The sequence below is a fragment of the Typopeltis vanoorti genome, chromosome 20 (genome assembly GCF_054136105.1).
Source record: "Typopeltis vanoorti isolate ZY-2024b chromosome 20, IOZ_Tvanoo_1.0, whole genome shotgun sequence".
NCBI lineage: Eukaryota > Metazoa > Arthropoda > Arachnida > Uropygi > Thelyphonidae > Typopeltis > Typopeltis vanoorti.
The window spans coordinates 36499903-36521968 of NC_143568.1; the positions used below are offsets into that span (position 1 = coordinate 36499903).

At 36.6% G+C, this 22066-nt stretch overlaps 1 protein-coding gene across 1 annotated transcript; it reads left to right on the plus strand.

Annotated features, from left to right (window-relative positions):
* The first annotated feature begins 349 nt into the window (after positions 1-349).
* Positions 350-19003, plus strand: LOC150095368 (sulfotransferase 1C2-like). Its single transcript, XM_090410167.1, has 2 exons — positions 350-781; positions 17676-19003. Exon 2 carries the CDS (start codon positions 17701-17703, stop codon positions 18643-18645), a length of 945 nt encoding a protein of 314 aa, XP_090266293.1. The 5' UTR covers positions 350-781; positions 17676-17700; the 3' UTR covers positions 18646-19003.
* Positions 19004-22066: the final 3063 nt, after the last annotated feature.

Genomic DNA, 22066 nt, shown 5'->3' on the forward strand with positions numbered 1-22066 from the left:
ATATGGTTTCAACAAGACGGTGCCACATGCCATACAGCCCGAGAAACAATTCAATTACTGCATGAGTCATTTCCTGGTCGTGTAATTTCCCGTTTTGGTGATCAGAATTGACCGCCCAGATCATGTGACTTAACGCCGTTGGACTTTTTTCTTTGGGGTTTTTTGAAGTCTAAGGTTTATGCCAGCAAGCCCACGACCACCCACGCCTTGAAGGAGGAAATTGAGCGCTGTATCAACGAAATTTAGCCACATTTATGCAAAACGGTCATGGAAAATTTCGACAAAAGTGTGCGTATGCGCCAGCAAAGCCGTGGAGGCCATTTACCCGATACGCTATTCCATGCATAACCCTACACTGTATACTTAATGAATCAATAAGAAATTGCAATTTTTAAGTAAAAACCTGTGTTTTCTATCAAAATTACTTATTGCGTGAATTTTGGGACACCCTTTAGTAATGGATGTTTCTGATTTTGTCAATATCGATACCGTGAGCATCAGAGTACTGACCTCACTTAAATTGAAACTTAATGTACAGATAACAACCCAACGCAACTATTTATCTGATGTTGGAAATAATTGCCAGTGCAACATCTACTTTCAGATATAGTTGGGGCGATAACAATCCAAGGCCACTATTTATCTGATGTCTGAAATAATTGACAGAATTGTGCAATATCTGCTTTCACATGTAGTTGGCGCAGAACAGAGAAAGGAAAGCATGTGTATAATTTAGCAACGGATATTTTAAGTGAATATTCCATCCTTCTCGCATCTTAAGGTGAGTGCCTTTTAAAATTTCGATGAGCACTTATAAAGTATAAATAAATAAGTACTAATCTCAAGTTTACTTGTATTGCTAGGCTTGGGATTTTGCTTTATATATACACCATTTTATAGCCAATTAAACCAGTGGTTTTCAAAAAAACTGTTGGTGCCTTCATTTAAACAGGGAAAAGGCCGTTTTATTCTGCACATTACATATATGAATTGAAAACACAAAAAAGAGTTTTAAGTTTCAAAACTTAAAAAACTTTTTCCATATTAATAACTCGAAAACTTTTTAAGTTTTATTTGTCTCTTCTTATAACATGTTTTGTGAACCCTATTGCCATCTTTGTTGGGCGTGAGTTGATAAATTACTCGCTCTCCAACGAACGAGCTATGGGTTTGGATCCCATCTTGAGCATGAATATTTGTGAATGTCTTTAGGTAATAGATCAGTTTCATCCATGTGTGAGATTATTGTCCTGCATGTTGGAATATTTAAACGACTTTTATGTTTCGTTTCTAGAACAAAGTTTCCGGATTTATCTAACTTTCACATGTATTCTCTCTTAACTATTAACTACACATATCAATCTGCTATAGGTTTGCATACATTTGTGTAGCTTGTTGGGTGTCGATGATACACTTTAGACAGAATAGCCTGCGTTCGAAGAATCTTTATAAGGGCTTTTCAGCTAAAGATCAGTAAGAGGTCTCATATGGATGTGGAGGATTTATTTCTCTGAAATTCAGGTGTCTCATCCTACAAAACAGCAAACCATTCAGCAGAACATACGTAGTTAACAGACATAATACACTGGTGTCTTGGTGTTAGTTGTTTGGGCATAATTCTAAATAATAACAACAACAATAGTCTTTCGTGGGTGGGGTTCACATTAAAAAAAAAATCAACTGTGGTTAGGGGTGTATGTGTATATATATATATATATATATATATATATATATAGTGTGCTAGGTGCATTCCTCTCATCAAAATTTGGGTTTGCAGTCTACACAAAAGGTTTGCAGCCTTTTATGTAGACTGCAAGTATACTAAATTCCTGTTACAAAATATATGGCAGAATCTTAAATAGCAAACTAATGAAATATTCCGAAAACTTTATTTTAGAAGTACAGACTGGATTTAGAAAAGGACGATCATGTATAGACCCGACCTTTTGCCTAAAATTAATAATAGAGAAAAGAAGAGAAGACAATTTAGAAACACATATTGCATTTATTGACTTTGAAAAAGCATTTAACAAAGTTAAAAGAAACATATTATTTAACATATTAAAAGAAAGACAAATACCAAATAATATCCTAAAAGCTATCACAAGTATATATGAAAATAATCAAATACAAATAAGATTAAATCATGAGCTATCATATGCAAGAGAGATAAACCAAGGGGTCCGACAGGGATGTCCCCTCTCAGCAACTTTTTTTAATATCTACTTAAATGAAATAATAATAAAATGGAATAAAAATTTACATCAAGGAATTAAACTTTCTTCTACAGTAAACTTAGGCACTCTCCTCTTTGCTGACGACCAAATAATAATTACAAATTCTGAAGATAAACAAAGATTATGGTATGATAATATCAACAGAAAAATCAAAAACTATGGCCTTTAAAGGACAAGATCCAGCAAGAACTAAAATAGTAATAGATAACAAGATCTTAGAACAGTAAATTCATTTAATTACCTAGGATGTACGATCACATATGAAAATGAAAAAGATATAAACGTAAAAATCGCAAAATATTTAAAAATAACAGGTGTAATTAACTCTATATTTAAACCAAACCTAGTTCAAAAACAAACCAGACTAAAAGTATACAATACATTAGCCCTACCAGTCTTAATGTATGGAAGCGAAATCTGGACAATAAAACAAAAAGACAAACAAAGATTAACAATAGCAGAAATGAAGTTTGTGGGTATACTTTGCAGTTTTTCTCATAAACTTCATAAATGAAGTTTATGAGAAAAACTGCAACGTATACCCTATTTGATCACAAAAGAAACGAAGAAATTATGAAAGAATTAAACCAAGAACCAGTAATAGAAAAAATTAAAAAATATAAACATAAATTGGAAATAATATGTAACATATTATTATTATTATTATTATTATTATTATTATTAATAATATGAAATAATATTAATATGTATTAATATTACATATTAATGAAATAATATGTATTTCATATCTAAATTTAAACTTAAAAAGTTTCAAATTCATTAATAAAAGGTGTCTTGAGTAGTTCAAGCTAGGCATCCCTTATGCCGAAGGTTATATTCTCATTAACTCTGTAGTAAAATTTGAAACTTCAAGTTTCAGTTTAGCTGGTTATAAAAGATGATGTATCTTTAATATCTTCATTACATGTTGGCCATGTAGTTAGCATATCCACTCTCCAAACAACAGGCTGTAGGTTCGAATCTAGCCATGGACATGGATGTTTGTCATCACCCTGCTTGTTGGAGGCCTGAAATGGCTTAAAAATGTCCCCTGTTTGGTCTTTACAGCAAAGTGTCCTGACCAGGTAAAAAATGAATTTAAAAATAAAAATAAAAAATTATAAAAATTAATAAAACAAATATCCTTAACCACCCATGGTACTAATGTACTACTCCATGGCCGATCTAGTAATGCCAGTAATGTACTGTAGGCTTATAACCTTTTTTGGATGGCATCGTCATAAATTATATCATCTTATCTTTCTAAGCATTTCTTTCCAGTTGTATGGATCAGATGTAATCTGCAATAGGTAATATATAATATACATATATTATATAGCCACTGATGACTATATCTATTAATGGCACTTGCTAATAAAGAGTATGCCGCTAACAGTTTTTTAAATGCAATGTAGAGATGAATGTGTACTTGATCTTCAAATAGCTTTTAGCTTGTTTATAATACAAGAGCATCTGTGGCAGCTATAGATCATCAAAAATAAAGGTAGGAGCTTCAAAATTTGGCAGCAGCTTCAAGTTGACCATGAAAATCACTGTACTGAATGTAATCTAAATTGGGATTCCTCAAGGTGGTTGAGGAGGAATTTTTTTTTTTCTTTAATTATATGACACATTATTTTAAAGTGTTTTCTAATGCAGATTTCAAAAAAATGTTTTATACATATATTGCACATCTGGAAAGGTGTAGCCTATTTACAAATATAAAATAACTAATAATTATTAAAGTTTATTATACCTGATAGGAAACTAAATATTGTTTTTATCCTTACTTTGTCCAAGCATAGGCAAAGAAAAGTTTGCATGTAATGTCGGCTAGGCAATGTGTATATAAAGGCAGTTGACTTTTTATCTAGTTGCCTTAGTATGTGAAGTCAACTGCCTCTATATACATATAGCTAGTCATGAAGATATTTCACATGCAGTCTTTAGTTTGCTTGGACTTGGATGGAGTAGGAGTGAAAACAAGATTATAGCGTGTCCACTCTCCAGTCAAGAGGCTGCGGGTTCGAATCCCGCCATGGGCATGGATGTTTGTGATTGTCTGTGGAAATACTAGTGGTGGTGGTGGCGGCCAGCGGTAGATGACGTTTGTGTAGTTGCGGTCAGTTGGTGGATTGTGAGAGTGGTGGAAGCAGAGCTGTAGAGTAGATGCCCTCCCTCGGTGAGTCTTTGGACACCCTGGAGGTGACAAATAATAATAATAATAATAAAAAGTACTTGTAGAAGTAATAGTTTTCAAATGTATATCTATTACCTCTAAACCTTTCATCATTCTCATTTTAACAATCACCCTGGAATGTTCACTGCAGCATCACGTTTAGAAATTACTTAAAACTTCCCTTTATCCTTTGTTTTTTGTAAGACAGATCATCTTAAAGAAGACAAATGGAATATTGCAGTTTTCTGCAAGACAGTCTTACAGAAGACTAAATGATCTATGTCTACCTTGAAATGAATATCTGACCACCTAAAAACAAAACACTTATCACATATGCCTTGGACTACTCTAGCACAGTGCGTGTGTGTGCGCACGCACACACACACACACACACAAAGAATACTGTTTGTATATATACATAAAACATAAGAAGAGGTACAGAATATGTAATTTCTTTTTATTTGCACTAAAATCATCACTACAATTATTACCTTAAACACATGAGAGAGGGATGCTTAAGAGTCAAAGCTGTATAACTGAGAGGAGACCTCCACACAGCCTTTGAAGGAATGTGGAGAACCCACTAGGGCTTCTGACCTAATGGAATGAATGAGGATGGGCTGGCAATTTGGGATTTAGCTGACCAAATTGTATTCTTATTGGCTTAAATTACGATATAAAATGATGGTACAACATGACAGAATTTCATGCTGGCTGGGACGTTGCCTGGTTAAACAAGGTCCCCCTCCCCTTTGTTTTCACCAGGGAACCAGGGCGAACAGTGAAAAGTCAGCTACTGGAACAAATCTTAAAACACACCCCGTAACTCAATATCACCAGAGTTCAAGATTGGTACTATCAACATAAGAAGCCTGAATGGCAAAGAAATGGAGCTAGCTGAGGGAATTGATAAGTACCAGATCGACATAATAGGGATAATTGAAACAAAAAACACAAAACTGGTGAGATCTTTCTAAGCAGTAAATACAAAATGTTATATTCTGGCAATAACAATCAGGGAAAAGTGAGTAGCTATGGTATACAGCACTAAATACAAGGCTAATCTTGAATGGCAGGCAATATCAAGTAGAGTGATGTAGGCAAATATCAGAATGGGGAACTGGACATTGAGACTTTTTTTTTTAATGTTGTGCCAATACACAAGAGGCTGGTTATCAACCTATAGTACATTAGTACTGTGTATAGTGGGTTGGGAAAGGAAGAACTTGTTTATATTTGATTTAAATGACTGTAAATTGTATTTCTTGGGAAACACAGCAGGGGGAAGACTGTTCCATAGTGCAGCAGTTGCAGGGATGATGGAGGAGGAAAAGAAACTTGTTCTGTTTGTTTCTAGGTGTACTGTGAAGGTATGTTGAGCAGCAGCTACATGTGTTCCAAAGAGCTTAGTACTGAGTGGAGGAATTATTGATGTTATTTCAGATGAGCATTTCCCATGGAAATATTTGTAGGTTATACATACTGAAGAAACCATACTTCTGTGTGAAAGTGGGGAGGGGAGAGAGTTGGTAAGAGATGGATCATTAATAAGTCTAATTGCTGTCCTCTGTATTGAGTCAAGCATTTTGAGAGAGGTTTTAGGGGCCCCACTCCATATGTAGGAGCAGTATTCAATAGCTGGCAGATATGTGATTTGTTTAATGTTAACAGCTGTTCAGGGGTGAAGTAACGTCTTGACTGAAAGAGAAATCCTAGTTTTTTTGAAGCTGAAGATGCAATGGTTGTAATGTGTTTATCCCAGGTGAGGTTTGATGTGAGAGTAATTCCAAGAGGAGAGATCTCAAACTGTCTGGAAATTTGGGTATCATCAAAAAGGATACTGGTAAATATTTTTTATTATTATTATTTTTTTTTTTTTTATGGGAAATAGGACAGTACTGGGTTTTATTAGCATTGAAATTGATGAGGTTATCCAAACCTCATTGTAGGATGGCTTGGAGATCGGAATTGAGAGTGGTTGGAGAAAGTCAATTTTTAAGGAAAGGAAATTAAAGAGTTCAGAGTGGTTGTTTGCATTGGGGAACGACAGAGACAGCAAATGAATTTGACTGAGTGTTGAAGGATTTTCAACCAAAGAAGATCAAAGTTGGGTGCTCTCTAGCAAGGTATGTCAGAGTGGATGTATGTGCAAACACCACCCTTGGGACAAAAGTTGTTAAAGAGTGAGTAGTTTGGATGGTTGAGATAAATAATGCTGGGGGGAGGTAAGATTTGAGTTTCTGCCAGAAAGAGTAGGTGGGGTTTGGTAGACTGAAGATGGTAGTGGACACTATTAAGGTTGGAGTTTAGGCCACCGATGTGAAGTGGATATGTAGGGTTTTGTGAGTCATATGTTTCACGACAAGGGTCTTGCACATTTCCTATGCAGTGCCTGGTCTCTATTGTGGCTGCTAGTAGCATCACTTGGTTTATGCACCAATTTAACCACGCTGTAGTTGATGATCCAACTGTTGTCACCATTTTGACGATTTTCTTCGAGTTGTCTTCGAAGCTGGTAAATGATAAATCTGGTCAAGCACGTATGCACGATTGGGGACAAGTGTCTCTGAACTTGTTTTTGATGTGCTTGGCATGTCACAAGTCACTTTTACTAGGCGTGGAAAGTTAATTCCGTTCTTTCTTTTATTTATAGATCCAAAACGATGGCACCTGATGATATTCTTAGAATCATGTTGCATTCTTCAGCTAGTTTGTGGATTTCTTTTTTTAATGATTTTCTGTCGGAAAGTTCACAATAACGACGTTGAATTTTTTGTTTTTGGCCTCCATCAAGCCGTTTACTGTTGATGAGATTAGATCGCGGAGTTCATTCACGGGCAAAGGTGAGTTTGCATTGCACTGGTCATCAATTTGTTCGAGCTTAGCTTACACTGCATGTATTTTGAAGGTAAAAGTTTCGTTCAAAGCATTGATGTGCTGTTCGAGGTTTTCGACACGTTTACCTATGTTCAGAAGTTGTTTTACTAAAGGGAGGCACAGCGAACAAAAGAACGATTGGTTAAGTTTGATAAATAGCTTTTGCACAGATTTGTCTTCTTTGGTGCAGGAAACATGCAGCCAGTGGCAACAGAACTCACAGAATATACCCATTTTTCTATCTCTGACACCAGTTTTGCAGTTGCGGTATGTACGACATGTATCGGCGATCAACGACCCTGTGCTGGCAAGACACAGGGTGCTCGTTTGCCATCTTTGCTGCGAAGAGCCTCTGTAGTTCAGTGGATGTGGTGTTTGCACACCACAGCGCTTGATCTCACGAAGGAAGACTTCTTTGTTTCGAATCTAGTCGGCGACTAGAATAAATTTTTCTAAGCCTTTTATCTACCTGTTCCCAAGTTAGTCGATCTCTGGCAAGGGCAAGTGGGTTTTTCTTCCCGTAAACTCAAGAAAATCAACCGTAGAACCCACGTTATTTCAAACATTAAATACGAGTGTTAAGGTTAGGGACCACGAGATGACGGCACTTGTTGAGTTGTCTCTCTTCACTGCATGCCGCTTAATTAGTGATAGCTGAGGCCAGCTATCCCTGATTGGGTGCCAGTGGAGATTGAACTGCCCACTCAGTCTCTAAAAGTTAGATAGGGCTAAAACGGCCTCGCCTACTCACTCCCTATGTACTGGAAAAAAAAAGCGTTAGCTGATTTTTTTTTTATCTTTGCTGCGTACGGTAGGCATAGTAAGCGCTTACATGTGGCTGATTTAGAATTGGAAAGAGTGCATTAAATAGCTGATTTAATGCACTATAAGTACTTACAGGTTGTGCAGAAGTATTCTGCTCCTCAGTACCCGCTGTTAAGGTTTCTGTTTAATGATTAATTTCGATGAAAAACACTCACAATAACGATAAAATGGGGAGCACAAGTTTAGAGTAGCTTATTCACCGACGCTGCCTGGCGGTTTTCATTTATTTATGTCTATTTCAGGTTTACCCTCAGAACAGATAAACCGACCTCGTGAACACACTTCTACCCACAAAATTATCTCCCTCCCTAACGTCAGGCTTTGCAATAAGTCACATCATGCAAGAAGCTGACCCCAAATAGATGGGAGAAGGCATAAGAGGAAGAATTCTCATGTTTTACATGTAAGTCGATAAGAAAATTATTCAATCACAATCGAATGTTTTTGTTATATTATATGTAACTGGGATACAAATGAACACATTTTAAAATCATATATCATACATGTATGATGGCCATATATGTACATAGATAGATGGATACGACAGAGAGGAAGGGGATGAAAATTACTTTATGGTAATTATCACAACTTTGTAGCACATCCTCATAGATGGTAGCATTGTTTTGTGTTTGTGTTCTGATAAACAATTGACCAAAAATTATATTAAAGCTGGTATAACCACTTGAAAGAACATATCTTAAAACCCTTTAATCCCCATGTTTCATCAAATTGTAATAATTTGTTCTTTTTCTTTTAGGATATATAAGAAAACATGTCTAACACCTGAATTCCTTTATGGTAATTATCACAACTTTTCAGGACACCCTCGTAGATAGTAGCATAGTTTTATGTGTGTGTGTGTGGGGGGGCTGGATTATTATTACTATTATTACGGGCAACTCCAGGGAGTCATTAGACTCATCGAGGGAGGCCCCAAATCATATTCATCACAACTATTTGACATTCATACAGTATCTATCATACCTCGCCTTAAACTCATTCACTGTCACAGCATCCACCACAGACTCAGGGAGTGCATTCCACTCATTCACTACTCTAAAAGTAAAGAACCCAGCTCTAACACCTTTACTAACCACACTTTTGCCCAGTTTCCATGGATGTCCCCTAGTCCTCCCACAACCAGCCCTGTTCTCAAAAATATCTTCTGAATTAATTTTATAGAAACCCTTCAGTAATTTGAATGTCTCAATCATATCTCCCCTCCGCCTATCAACCAATTTTTGCAACCCACAAATCCTCAACCTGTTCTCATACGGTTCATTCCACAGACCTGCTATCATCTTGGTCACTCGCCTCTGGATCCTCTCCACCTCCTCCCCATCAAGAAGAAACCTAGGTGACCAAATCTGAGCACAGTAGTCTAGATGGGGTCTTATCAAGGCTCGATAGAGAGGAACAATAACCTGCTTGTCTCTGCTTGTCAACGTATTCTTCAGCAACCAAGTAATTTGATGAGCTGTTTTGGTCACTTTTGCAATGTGTCCCCTAAATTTCAATTCCTTATCTACCAACACTCCTAAATCTCGTGCCTCATCAATTTCCTGGAGCAGGGTTCCACCAATGCAGTAAACTGCCGCCAATCTTTTCACCCCAAAATGCATAACCTTACATCTTGCCACATTAAACTGACATCCATTCTCCTTAGCCCAGACCTCCAATCTATCCAAATCATCCTGCAAAATTTTGACGTCATCTGCATTCACTATTGCCCTACCCAACTTCACATCATCCGCAAACAAATGAACTGTTCCTCTCAGACCATTTCCTATATCATTTATGAACAAATTAAACAGCAGTGGTCCAAGAACAGATCCTTGTGGCACACCACTAGTCACAGGCCGTCTTGTGGACTCTACTCCCGAGTAAACCACTCTCTGATATCTCTCCATCAACCACCCTCCTATCCATCTCACCAACCCTATGTCCATTCCCATATGCTGCAATTTACTGATTAGAATTCCATGTGGAATCCTGTCAAAGGCCTTGGCAAGGTCCAGTAGAATCACCGTAAACCCATTACCCTTATCCAGTTCAGCCGTCACTGTGTTATAATACGTGAGCAAGTTACTGAGGCATGACCTATCCTTCACAAAACCATGCTGTCCCCGATACAGTATCCCATTTTCTTCTATCCAATCTTGTATTTTCCTCTTGACTATTTTCTCTAAGACCTTGACAATGATTCCTGATATGCTAATCGGTCGGTAATTTACAACAGCAGTCTTGGAACCACCTTTATGCAGTGGAACTATTTTCCCCTCTTTCCACCCCCTCGGGACTAACCCAGACCCGAGACTCAAATTAAACAAAATGGTCAAGGGTACTGATGGAGAAGTATTAAGTATTAAGAAGTATTAAGGATGGAGAAGTATTAAGTAGCATAGACAGCAAGGGTTGTGTGGGGTGGAGTACTTTCCTGTGATGACTCCTTATACTTGTTGGAGATGTTACGTATTAATAACAATAATATACATCATATTTTACTTCACATAGGAGAATCATCTTTAAGCAACATACCTCACAAGCGAGAAAGAAATAAGCAATATTTTTGCTTTAAAAAAAAAAAAATCCCTACCATGCATTTGCTGCAATTCAATGAATTTTGATGAATAAAAACATTCAGCTTGTGGCAGTGCCATGACAAGAAGAAATGTCAAAGAAAGTACATTAGTATGTATAAGCAGGCCTGGTTGACCGAGTAGTTAGCGTAGCTGTTCTCCAGCCAAATGGCTGTCAGTTTGAGTCGCCGTGGGCTTGGATGTTTTTGATTGCGAAAATGCTAGTGGACGGTAGATGGCATTGGTGTAGTTGTGGGTCATTGTAGTTGATGGATTGCGGGTGGTGGAGATAGTTGTAGAGTTGATGCCCTCCCTCGATGAGCCTTTGGATTTCCTGGAGATGTCAAGTAATAATAATAATAATAATAAGTTGCCTCTGATTTTACTCGTTGTTGAGGAAAGCCTTCCCTTCCCCAGTGGAGGAAGGGTTAGATCTACGTTTCCCATAGTGACCTAGTCTATTTTGGGTGAGGGCATATATTGTATGTATGAATGTGTACGAAGGAATGAAGGACATCACAAACATCCGTGCCCAGAGCAGGATTCGAACCAACAGCCTTTTGGCTGGAGAATGGATGCGATAACTTCTCAGCCAACTAGGCTGGCAAGGACGTGGTCATGGGATATTTGAAGAAAACTGTTTCAGAAGGCATAGCAGGATGACTGGCATAAGAATGCAGGGAGGTGGGATTAATTAAAAGTAATGTGATAATCAAGCTCATAAGCAGTTACGAAGTACAAACAAGAATGGTAACCTGGTCAAGAAGGTAAAATCAGCTTATGAAAGGAAATTAGCTGAGCCAGACAGTAAATCCCAAATAGTTTGTCCATTATGTAGCAAGTAAAAAGAAGAATAACAATAATTAATACAGTTATAGAGAGGTGAAAGAAGTGTAAGAAATGTAACCGATGTTTGTGAGAAACTGGATCATTTAGTGTTGCATCTGAATTTGTCGTTAATGTGATAGTTCAAAGTATCCTTCCTCAAGCTATACAGTGCAAGCCTTGAACAAGCACTTGACAAATATCGGCATTTTCTGAACATATACTAGCTCTCAAATTCTGATATGTGCAGCATGTTTTTTTTTTCCTTTTTTACTGATAAACGGACATTAGAGTCATCTCGTCAGCCAGACCTAAAAATACCAAGGTTGAAGTAATTAGGTCCTTGTGGCAACTTGTTTAGGTAAAATTTATAAGATCATTACTTCAACCTGGTATTTTTAGGTCTGGCTCCCACTGACGAGACCTCAGTAAAGGTTGAAACCGGTCTGGGTAGATCGGTTTCAACCTTTATTGACCATTTCCTTTAATGCATAGCACCATACATATCCGCAAGGGGATGTGCTTTGCATTAGGGGAAAATACTAAGGAAAGTGATCGGAGCTAACTCCACCTTTACCAAGAGTTGCCTCAGACTTGTACTACGTGCAGGCGCAAACTTGACTGACTCGTCTGTTTGCTTACTTGGGAAATAAAGGATTCATACCTAGTTTATAAAATTGCTTGGTATCTTTAATATATATATGTATATATGTAATTAATTAAAAATAAAAATAAAAACACCTTGCAGCAACTTGTATAGGGAAAGTTGATAAGGCTCTGTATTACTAAAACCTTGGTATTTAGGGTCTAGCTACTCACTGAGGAGACCTCAAAAAAGGTTGAAACTGGTCTGGGTAGTGACCCCACCCATAATGTATTGCAGTATACATCTTTTAGTGAGATGTGCTTTACATTATGGGAAAATACTAAGAATAGTGATCAGAGCTTTACCCAACTTTACAATGAGTTGCCCTGGTGTTGTACCATCTTTAGACTTGAACTATGTTTCAGGCGCAAACTTAATTGTTTGCTTACTTGGGATTAGGAGCTAAATAACCAAGCTTATAAAATTACTTGGTAACCCTTATATATATATATATATCGGCATTTTCTGAACAAGTACTAGCTCTCAAATTCTGATTTAATATATACTGTGTGTGTGTGTAATAAAATTTTTAACTTGGGGATATTGTATATTAGGATAACCAAGTTATTTTATAAACTTGGTTATTTTAATTCCTAATCCCAAGTATGCAAACAATTAAGTTTACGCCTGAAACAAAGTTCAAGTCTAAAGATGGTACAACACCAGGGCAACTCATTGTAAAGGTGGGTAAAGCTCTGATCACTATTCTTAGTATTTTCCCATAATGTAAAGCACATCTCACTAGATGTGTACTGCAATGCATTATGGGTGGGGTCACGACCCAGACCGGTTTCAACCTTTTTTGAGGTCTCCTCAGTGAGTAGCTAGACCCTAAATACCAAGGTTTTAATAATACGGAGCCTTATCAACTTTACCTATAGAAGTTGCAACAAGGTGTTTTTGTTTTTAATAAAAATCTCTGGAGGAGATATAGATGTAATAAAATTTTTAACTTGGGGATGTTTATAAAATAAATATTAGGATAACCAAGTTTATAAAATAACTTGGTTATCCTAGTGTGTGTGTGTGTGTGTGTGTGTGTGTGTGTGTGTGTGTGTGTGTGTGTGTGTGTGTGTGTGTGTTAAAGATACCAAGCAATTTTAAACCTGGTTTTACTCCATTTTTCCCAAGTAAGCAAACAGACAAAAATGTCAAGTTTGCGCCTGCAAGTGATGCAAGACTAGCTGATCCTACAGGTAGTGCAAGACCAAGGCAACTCGTGGTAGAAGTGGAACAAGCTCCGATCACTAATCTTAATATTTACCCTTAATGCCAAAACACATTTCCAAGAAGGGGATGTATGATGTTTTGTATTAAACGCAAGGGGGCCACTACCCAGACCGGTTTCGACCTTTTTTGAGGTCTCATCAGTGGGAGCTAGGCTAGAAATATCAAGATTTAGTAATACAGAGCTTGTATTCTTGGTATTTCTAGCCTAGCTCCCACTGATGAGACCTCAAAAAAGGTCGAAACCGGTCTGGGTAGTGGCCACTTGCGTTTAATACAAAACATCATACATCCCCTTCTTGGAAATGTGTTTTGGCATTAAGGGTAAATATTAAGATTAGTGATCGGAGCTTGTTCCACTTCTACCACGAGTTGCCTTGGTCTTGCACTACCTGTAGGATCAGCTAGTCTTGTATCACTTTCAGGTACAAACTTGACATTTTTGTCTGTTTGCTTACTTGGAAAAAATGGAGTAAAACCAGGTTTAAAATTGCTTGGTATCTTTAACATAATTATACCCAAGGTAAAAATACTTTCTACATACATATATATATATATTATGTTAAAGATATCAAGCAATTTTATAAGCTATGTTTTTAATCCTTTTTCCCAAGTAAGTCAAGTTTGCGGCTGCACGTAGTGCAACATTAGGCAACTCGTTGTACTCTCATCCTGAGATTTTTATTTAATGAGGTCAAAGCACCTTATAGCAACTTGTTTAGGTAAAATATTTTTAAGCTCTGTATTACTTTTTACCCTTGGCATTTTTTAGGTCTGGCTTCCACTGACGAGCCTCGATAAAGGTCGAAACCGGTATGGGTAGTGACCATTTCCTTAATACATAGCATCATACATTTCCGCAAGTAAGTGTGCTTTGCATTAGGAGAAAATTCTAAGGAAAGTGATCAGAGCTTACTTCACCTTTACAAGTTGCCTAGTGTTGCACTATGTGCAGCTGCAAACTTGACTTACTTGTCTGTTTGCTTACTTGGGAAAAAGGATTAAAACCTAGCTTATAAAATTGTTTGGTATCTTTAACATAATATATGTACCCAAGGTAAAAAACTTTCTACATATATATATATATATATGTATATATACAGTAAAACCCGTTTTTTACGCTTTCCAGCAGACTGATGGAAAAAAGTGTAAATAGCAGGAAATGTAAAAAACATTTTCAAAAAAGGCAAAAAGATGAATTGCTGCTGGTAAGTCATCATTTCTGTTCCCAGATTGCATTGCTTTCGGCTGTAGTTTCGTTTCCGCCATCACGGTGACTTACATGCTTGCAACAATGATGCAGTGATGAGCGATACCATGATTTTTCAATCCCAGTACGAATTGATACTGTGAACTTTTCAGATCAGTAATTTTAAACTGTCAGTAGCTCGTGGTACCCATAACGTGTTGTGATGTGATTTCACATTCACAGTGCTGTATTGAAATCGTGAACAAGGATCATACACAAATTGTAAAATCACATTCACACTTCTACCAAGTAATAGTTGTTACTCGTGAATATTAGATCAGTGAATAAAGCACAGTTCGTGAAATATCGCTTTCACTAGCTTGCAGTGTTGGTGTTCGTAGTCACAATTCAGAAGCACGTGGTATATTGCAGAATTTTTGCTATGTAATTTAGCGTGTGGTAGATGATTCATGTTAGTAACATGGAGAAAAAAGACAGAAATGTATTTCGGTAGAAGAAAAGATGGCAATTCTGGGTGTGTATATTGGGATTCCGGAACATGTGCGCAATTAGCAAAAGATCTTGGACTCTCCGTGTCCACTTTGAACACAATAATAAAAAAACAGGTCAAGCATTGAACTCGATGCAAAGCAATCTGGCGCTATGTCAAAAAAAAACGAAAATATATCCGGACATCGACATACGATGAATTGGATAAACTTGTGGCGGAGTCGTTCGTTTCTACGAGAGCGTCGGGTATTCCAGTCGATGGTACTATACTCCGAGCGAAAGCCCTTGAATTGTTGCGAGGTTTGGGATTAATGATTTTACTGCGTCAAATGGATGGATTGAGCGTTTCAAGACTTGTCACAATATTGTGTATAATCAAGTGTGGAGAAAGTAATAGTGTAAACTGGAAACATGAACTAAAGACTATTATTCAGAACTACGAACCAAAAAATATTTTCAATGTTGACGAAACTGGGCTGTTTTATAACATTCTGCCAAGTAAAACGTTTTAAAGGAGAGAATTTTACGGTGGCAAACTCAGCGAGCAGAGGGTAACTGTTTTGCTCATGGTCAATGCTGATGGATCAGAAAAATTACCTCCACTAGTAATTGGTAAATTTAAAAAGCCAAGGTGTTTTAAGAATGAAAAATCTGTATACTAAGTATGATGCCAGCAGCATCTTCACATTCACCATGCATGCTCTGGATGCTAAAATGCCGGCAAATCACCCCAAAACACTACTACTGCTAGACATCTCCTGCTCACCCTGAAGATCTGCAGCTCAGAAACAGATTAATGTTCTTTCCCCCTAATTGTACAAGTGAGCTTCAGCCATTAGATCTGGGCATCATCCATGCATTTAAATGAAAATATAGAAAAAATGCTTGTTGAAAAAGCCGTGTTTATGCATGATAATGTATGGACCCAAAACAAATGACCATCAATCCTTGATGCCAAAGCATCGTTGCATGTTATTCCTGAAACCATGTCCAACTGTTTCCGGAAGACAAGGAACAACTACAGGGGAAAGAGGAAAGTATGTCAGAGCCCAATAGCTGGTATGTGATGGATGAGCCTTCCTCCTTTCAAGACTATGTTGATGTTATCACATCAATGGTACTAAGTGTAGAAGAAATACTTTTCAACCACCTTGGTGAAGAAGTGGTTGAAGAAGACTGATCAAGAACCTACCATTCCTACTAGTAGAGAAGCAATGGAAGCTATCTCTGTTTTGAGGCGGTATATTGCATGATGACGTCATGCACCACATTATTTTAAAAAAGGCTTATGGTTAAATTATTACAATTATGAGATTATTACAGATAAAATAACATTTCTCTAAGTACAAAAAACATGTTAAAGCAAACTTAAGTGACATAGTTACATATCATGAGAGATTTTACAATACTACATAGACCAATAAGGCAGTAGGGATACAAAATGGACACTGAGGCACAGTGGACGGGGGATAGGAAACAAGGTGCATGCACAAAAGCTTCCACACCTTGGATAGGAAACAGCAATAGAGCTTACGTACCACAATAACGAAATCGCATGTAATGAGAGTTATACGCCAGGCGTCACATAATAATAATATTATGAGCATGTGTAGGTCAGTAGTACTGAAAGATAGTCACGAGTTCGATTCTAGTCGCCGACTAAAGGAACATTTTCTAAGCCACTTTTCGACTGGTTCCCGAGTTCGTCGATCTTTGGCGTGAACAAGTGGTTTTTTCTCCCAGAAACTCGGGTTTTTCGTCCCGTAAACCCAAGAAAATCGACCGTAGAATCCACACTATTTACATATATTAAAACTATGGTGTTAGGGATAGGTACCACGAGATGGCGGCACTTGTGAGCCATCTCTTCACTGCATGCCGCTTAATTAGTGAAAGCCTTGAGCCAGCTATCTGATTGGCTACCAGTGAAGATTGAACTGCCCACTCAGTCTCCAAAAGTTAGATAGGGCTAAAACCTCGCCTACTCCCTATACGGGAATAAAAATGCGTTAGCTGATTTTTTTAAATAATAATAATACAAAAGTATTAAATGTAGAATACTTTCAGAACCTTTGATAATATAGTTCTTTTTTTATTGTTATTTTTTTTTACTTTCCAGTTCGTCAATTCAATGTGATGTTATATCTAATAAATTAAATTGAGTAATGTTTCTTTCTAGTCAACCTGAATTTTTAGTCATGAGATTGAAAACGCAGACCGATTTTACTTAGGCCTGGCCATTTCTTCTCTCTCTCTCTCTCAAAAGAACAAATGGTTATTCTTTTAAGTGAAAACTTAAAAAACTTTGAAGTGATGTAATACATTAACACTAGCTTCCATGCAATCTGCCTGTATAAAGTAATTCGTCGTTCCGGACTTTGGACTTTTAATACTAGACCTGTAACAAAAAAGCTGAATTGTAATTGCAGTAATACACCAAGAGGCAATATTTTCTTTGATTTTGAAATCTTGTGTTTTAAAGTTTTTTCACACTTCGAAATACTACCTAAATTACATCTCATTTTTTTAGAATTTAGTGTTAGAATTTTGCGTGATAATTGAGATTCTTATTTTTATTTAGGTAATCGATAGGCAACTTTGCAGGAATGGATGCAGAAGTTAAGAAACCAAAAATTCCAGCAGTCTCTGTTGAAGGATTACTCTTACCAGGGCCACCTTTCTCTGTTGAAAATTTTCGAGAAGTCCTGAAACTGGTCCCTCAAGAAGGCGATATCTTTATTGTAACATACCCCAAGTGTGGAACAACCTGGACACAGTATCTTGTCTGGGAGATCATGAATGATGGCGCACCTCTCCCCGATGGAAATCAAATGATGTTCCAACACATTCCTTTTCTCGAAGTAACAGGACTTCGTCTTATTAATGAACGTCCACCACCTCGAGTTATGAAAACACATCTTCCTTTTCATTTACAACCTTATAGCACTATGGCCAAGTATATCACTGTCATTAGAAATCCTTGGGACTGCTGCGTGTCTTATTTCCATCACATGAAGATGGTTCCAGATACCGAAGATCTCACATTTGATGATTTTTTCGAAGCTTTCCTTAAAGGTGAGGTACACTGGGGTGATTTTTTTGATCACACATTTTCATGGTATTCTCACAAAAATGACCCAAATGTACTTTTTCTTACTTATGAAGACATGAAGAAAGATCCTCGAACAACACTCTTCAGTATTGCTAGGTTCCTTGGCGAGAAGTATGAGGAAATGTTAGAAAAAAACGAAGAAATAGTTCAGAGAATTTTAAAACACACTGAGTTCAGTTACATGAAAGAAAACGTGATGGTGTATTTACCCAAAAATCATAATGCTCACAACCATGAAGAAACGATGGCCTCTCTGATGAATATCTCAGAAGGAAAGGTTGACTTAGAAAAGTTTAAAAAAGTCGATTTCTTCAGGAAAGGAGTTGTAGATGACTGGAAGACTCACTTTACTGTACAGCAGAAGGAAGCTCTCTATGAGCGTATGATAGCAAAGTTGAAAGGGACACCTATGGAGAACTTTTGGGATTTACCGAAATAAAGCAAACAAATTTTCTTTCTTGATTAGTGCAATGTGATTATACAGTCAGATCTAAATTATTTAATTTTCAAGTTGAAAATGATATAGAATTTAGTTATCTTGAATCTTTTTCTTGCGTGATTATATGAATAGCAGATAATTAAAAATTTTAAAATTCATAATTTATCACATACTTGGATCTATTTAATTAGGAAATCGATTTTATGCCATTTACTTTTTTTGACATTTTATTTTAACTATAAACCTGGGATCATGAGAAGTTCAATATTTATGAACTATGAAGTCCGACCATGATTAATTATGGAAGTGGTTCCCTCTATTTTTGATAAACCAAATAAAATATTTTTATAATATTGTGTTATTTGAATTTCACTTATTAATAAAATGTTATTAACTGCAACCATCTACCTATCCATGAGGATATGGATCAGTTTTGTTAATCATCCAGTATACTATGATTTCATTGCTCTACAAAATTTCCTTCAATGACGGCTATGTTCTATCTTCTTCCTTCATTAGTGCATTTTCTTTACCATGCGATAATAAGAAATTTAAAATTTGGGAAAGTTTTTTCTAGCTTGCAATAACTAAAAAAAATATTACAGAATAACCGAAGTTTAAAAAATATTAAATATTTTAATACCTTTTTCTTTCCCGACAGGACTAAATGTTACCTTTCTACCTTTGACTTTCTAGAAATCTATAGGCTGCTTATCTTTTCCTCTCACTATCGTCGAAGGTTGATTGTGATGATGTGCAACATAAAACAATGTTCTTAATTCTATCTAATATTTATAAATACTGCAGTGCATCTTATTGTCTCTCTGTACTCAATTGCGATATTAACACCCTCTAAAAACTTATCTAATTGCAGATTAAGCTGGCTTTTTAGAGGGACCCAGGGTTCTTAAAAAGGGTTTTTATATGTATATCCTACAAAGAGAACTAGAGCTTCAGTGTAACAAAAAAAAATAAACATAATATGTGGCAATATTTTTATTTCAAAACATTACAATAATTTTTTCTTTATAATAACATCTGGCACGGGTCCCTGGCTGCTGTCAAGTCTAATAGTGGCTTGATCTGCCTCTGTTATCTGCATCAATACATCAAAGTTCGACTAACTCTGCTACTGGTCGGAAAATAAATAACAAATAAAATAGTCAATAAATCTACTTTATCGTTTAAAAAATGATAATAAAAACAGACCAGAAAAAAATACTTCTAGTAAGTGACTAACATCTAACCCTGTAATGGTCTTATATATGCTGCTTAACATCAGAGAAATTACACAAGCCCGAAAAATTATTCTCTATTTGAAAGCCAAGACGTCTAGCTTGCCATGTCAGTTTTATCGTTGTTTGCTAAAGTTAAAATGTTTATTGACCGTGATGATTGGTTCATCTCACTGTAGGCTTTAACTGTGGTAATATTATAGACTGAGGTCATTGGTACAATTCGCCAACACTAAGATTCTTAGCCCATCAATATCTCATATCATAATTTAACCAGTATAATATGCGGCTGGAAATCTCATCACCAAAGTGCATAACTTTGCAGGTATTAACACTTAAGTGATAGCCATTATCATTTGTCAAAATTTCCAGCCTATTCAAACCATTCTGTAAGTGCTCGCTATCAGTAGCATCCTTGATTTCCCTATCTTTGCATGGATTAACACTTAAGTGATAGTCGTTGTCAAAATGTCAAACCATTCTTTAAGTGCTCACTATCAGTAACATCCTTGTGTCCCAAGGATGCTACTAATGGGACATCCTTATGTCCCATCATCAGCAAAGAATTGAACATTCCTGTCAGAATCTGCCCAATATCGATGTATGTACTCTGAACAACAATGATCCAAAGACATCTCTAGAATACACTACTGGTCACCATAAATTGATACACAAAAACTTCAAATGTTTCGTAGGTAATTTAAAATTCATGAATAACTGTCAAGATATCTTTTGACGTCTATGTAATCAGAAAAATCGACTATATAACTCACACCATTTCAGACAATAATATACAAGTCACAGTTCATCAGCATGGTATGACGGCACTTGTTTGGCGCACTGTAGGTCCGAAATCTTCAAAATCATTTGTAGCTATTAACTCAAATATTTGTGGCTATTAAGGGATCGAATTTGGCAGCTTACCGATTACCAAAAGGAGAAAACAGACTTTCACCTGCTCTCTTTGGAAAATAAAGGCATTATAAGATGTATTTCCTATAATGTCTTTCATAGATTCGTAGGAGCGATCATATCAACTGCGAAAAAATATACCCCTAGAGGTTACAGAAGAGATTATGTCCCTGGATGGAATGAAGAGAGTGAAAATCGTTATAACGTTTCGAAAAAGTAAAGATCCTGAAATAGCAGATGAATTGATGCATAGCCTGGACTTATCTCGAACAACAAAATGGATTGATACGGTTGAAAACCTTGACCTCAAATGATCAAATAGAAAAGCTTGGAAACTTCTATAAAAATTATCCATAACTAATCCACCTAAAAGAAAAAGCATAAAGATCTCTCCTGAGAAAATAGCTAATCAAATCGTTAATATGTCAAGGGCACCTAGGGACCATGAACATACTAAGAATTTAAGAAAGAACTTAGAGCATTAAAATAAATGCTCCTGCTTTCTCACAATATGCCTTAATCTTCACTATAGATGATGTAAAAGTCATCATAAAAGATGTCAAAGCAGGAAAGGCCCCGGCTTCGATGGCATCCATCCTGAATTTCTGATTAATAGTGAATCAAATATTATAAAATCGCTTTCTGAATTCTTCTCTGACATATTACTCACTGGTCGACTACCTAGCCAGTTTAAGAAGTCAAAAATAATCGCTATTCTTAAAACTGGAAAACCGTCACAGGAGGGGAAAAGTTAGACTTATTGCCTCCTGTGGTCCAAAATGGTCTGCTTTAAAGGTTGCTTACTATGACACAATAAGTTTCCAAAGTACTTGGGCATGACCTTGTACCGCGAATATTGTTAACCCCTGTGGCTAAATAGCACACATGTTAAACTTGCTGATAACCAACTAATTAATACAATCAGATTGATTTCTAGCACAATTAAATCAACGCCCACACACCGGCTACTGGCTTTTAGCAACATTGTTCTACCAAGTCTGTGCAGGACTAAAACACTCTTACAGGAGTATAAGAAAATCCTGAACACAGTCCTACCAATACACTTAGATCTCCCAGAGTTAAGTGTACAACGATTGAGATCAAGACATCCACTACAATTAGCTAAGCAACTACTACAGTTTAACTTTCCCCTGAAGCAAAAGTGGCAAGAACAGTGGGATACGCAGGCAGATGACATTACACAATTTTTTCTAAACAAATTAAAAGAAAGTTTTGATGCTTGCTCAAACTTTCCACGAAAATTCTGGAATCAG

What these genes read in the sequence shown, in the direction of transcription:
- LOC150095368 (XM_090410167.1), top strand. Translation starts at nt 17,701, where the DNA reads ATGGATGCAGAAGTTAAGAAACCAAAAATTCCAGCAGTCTCTGTTGAA.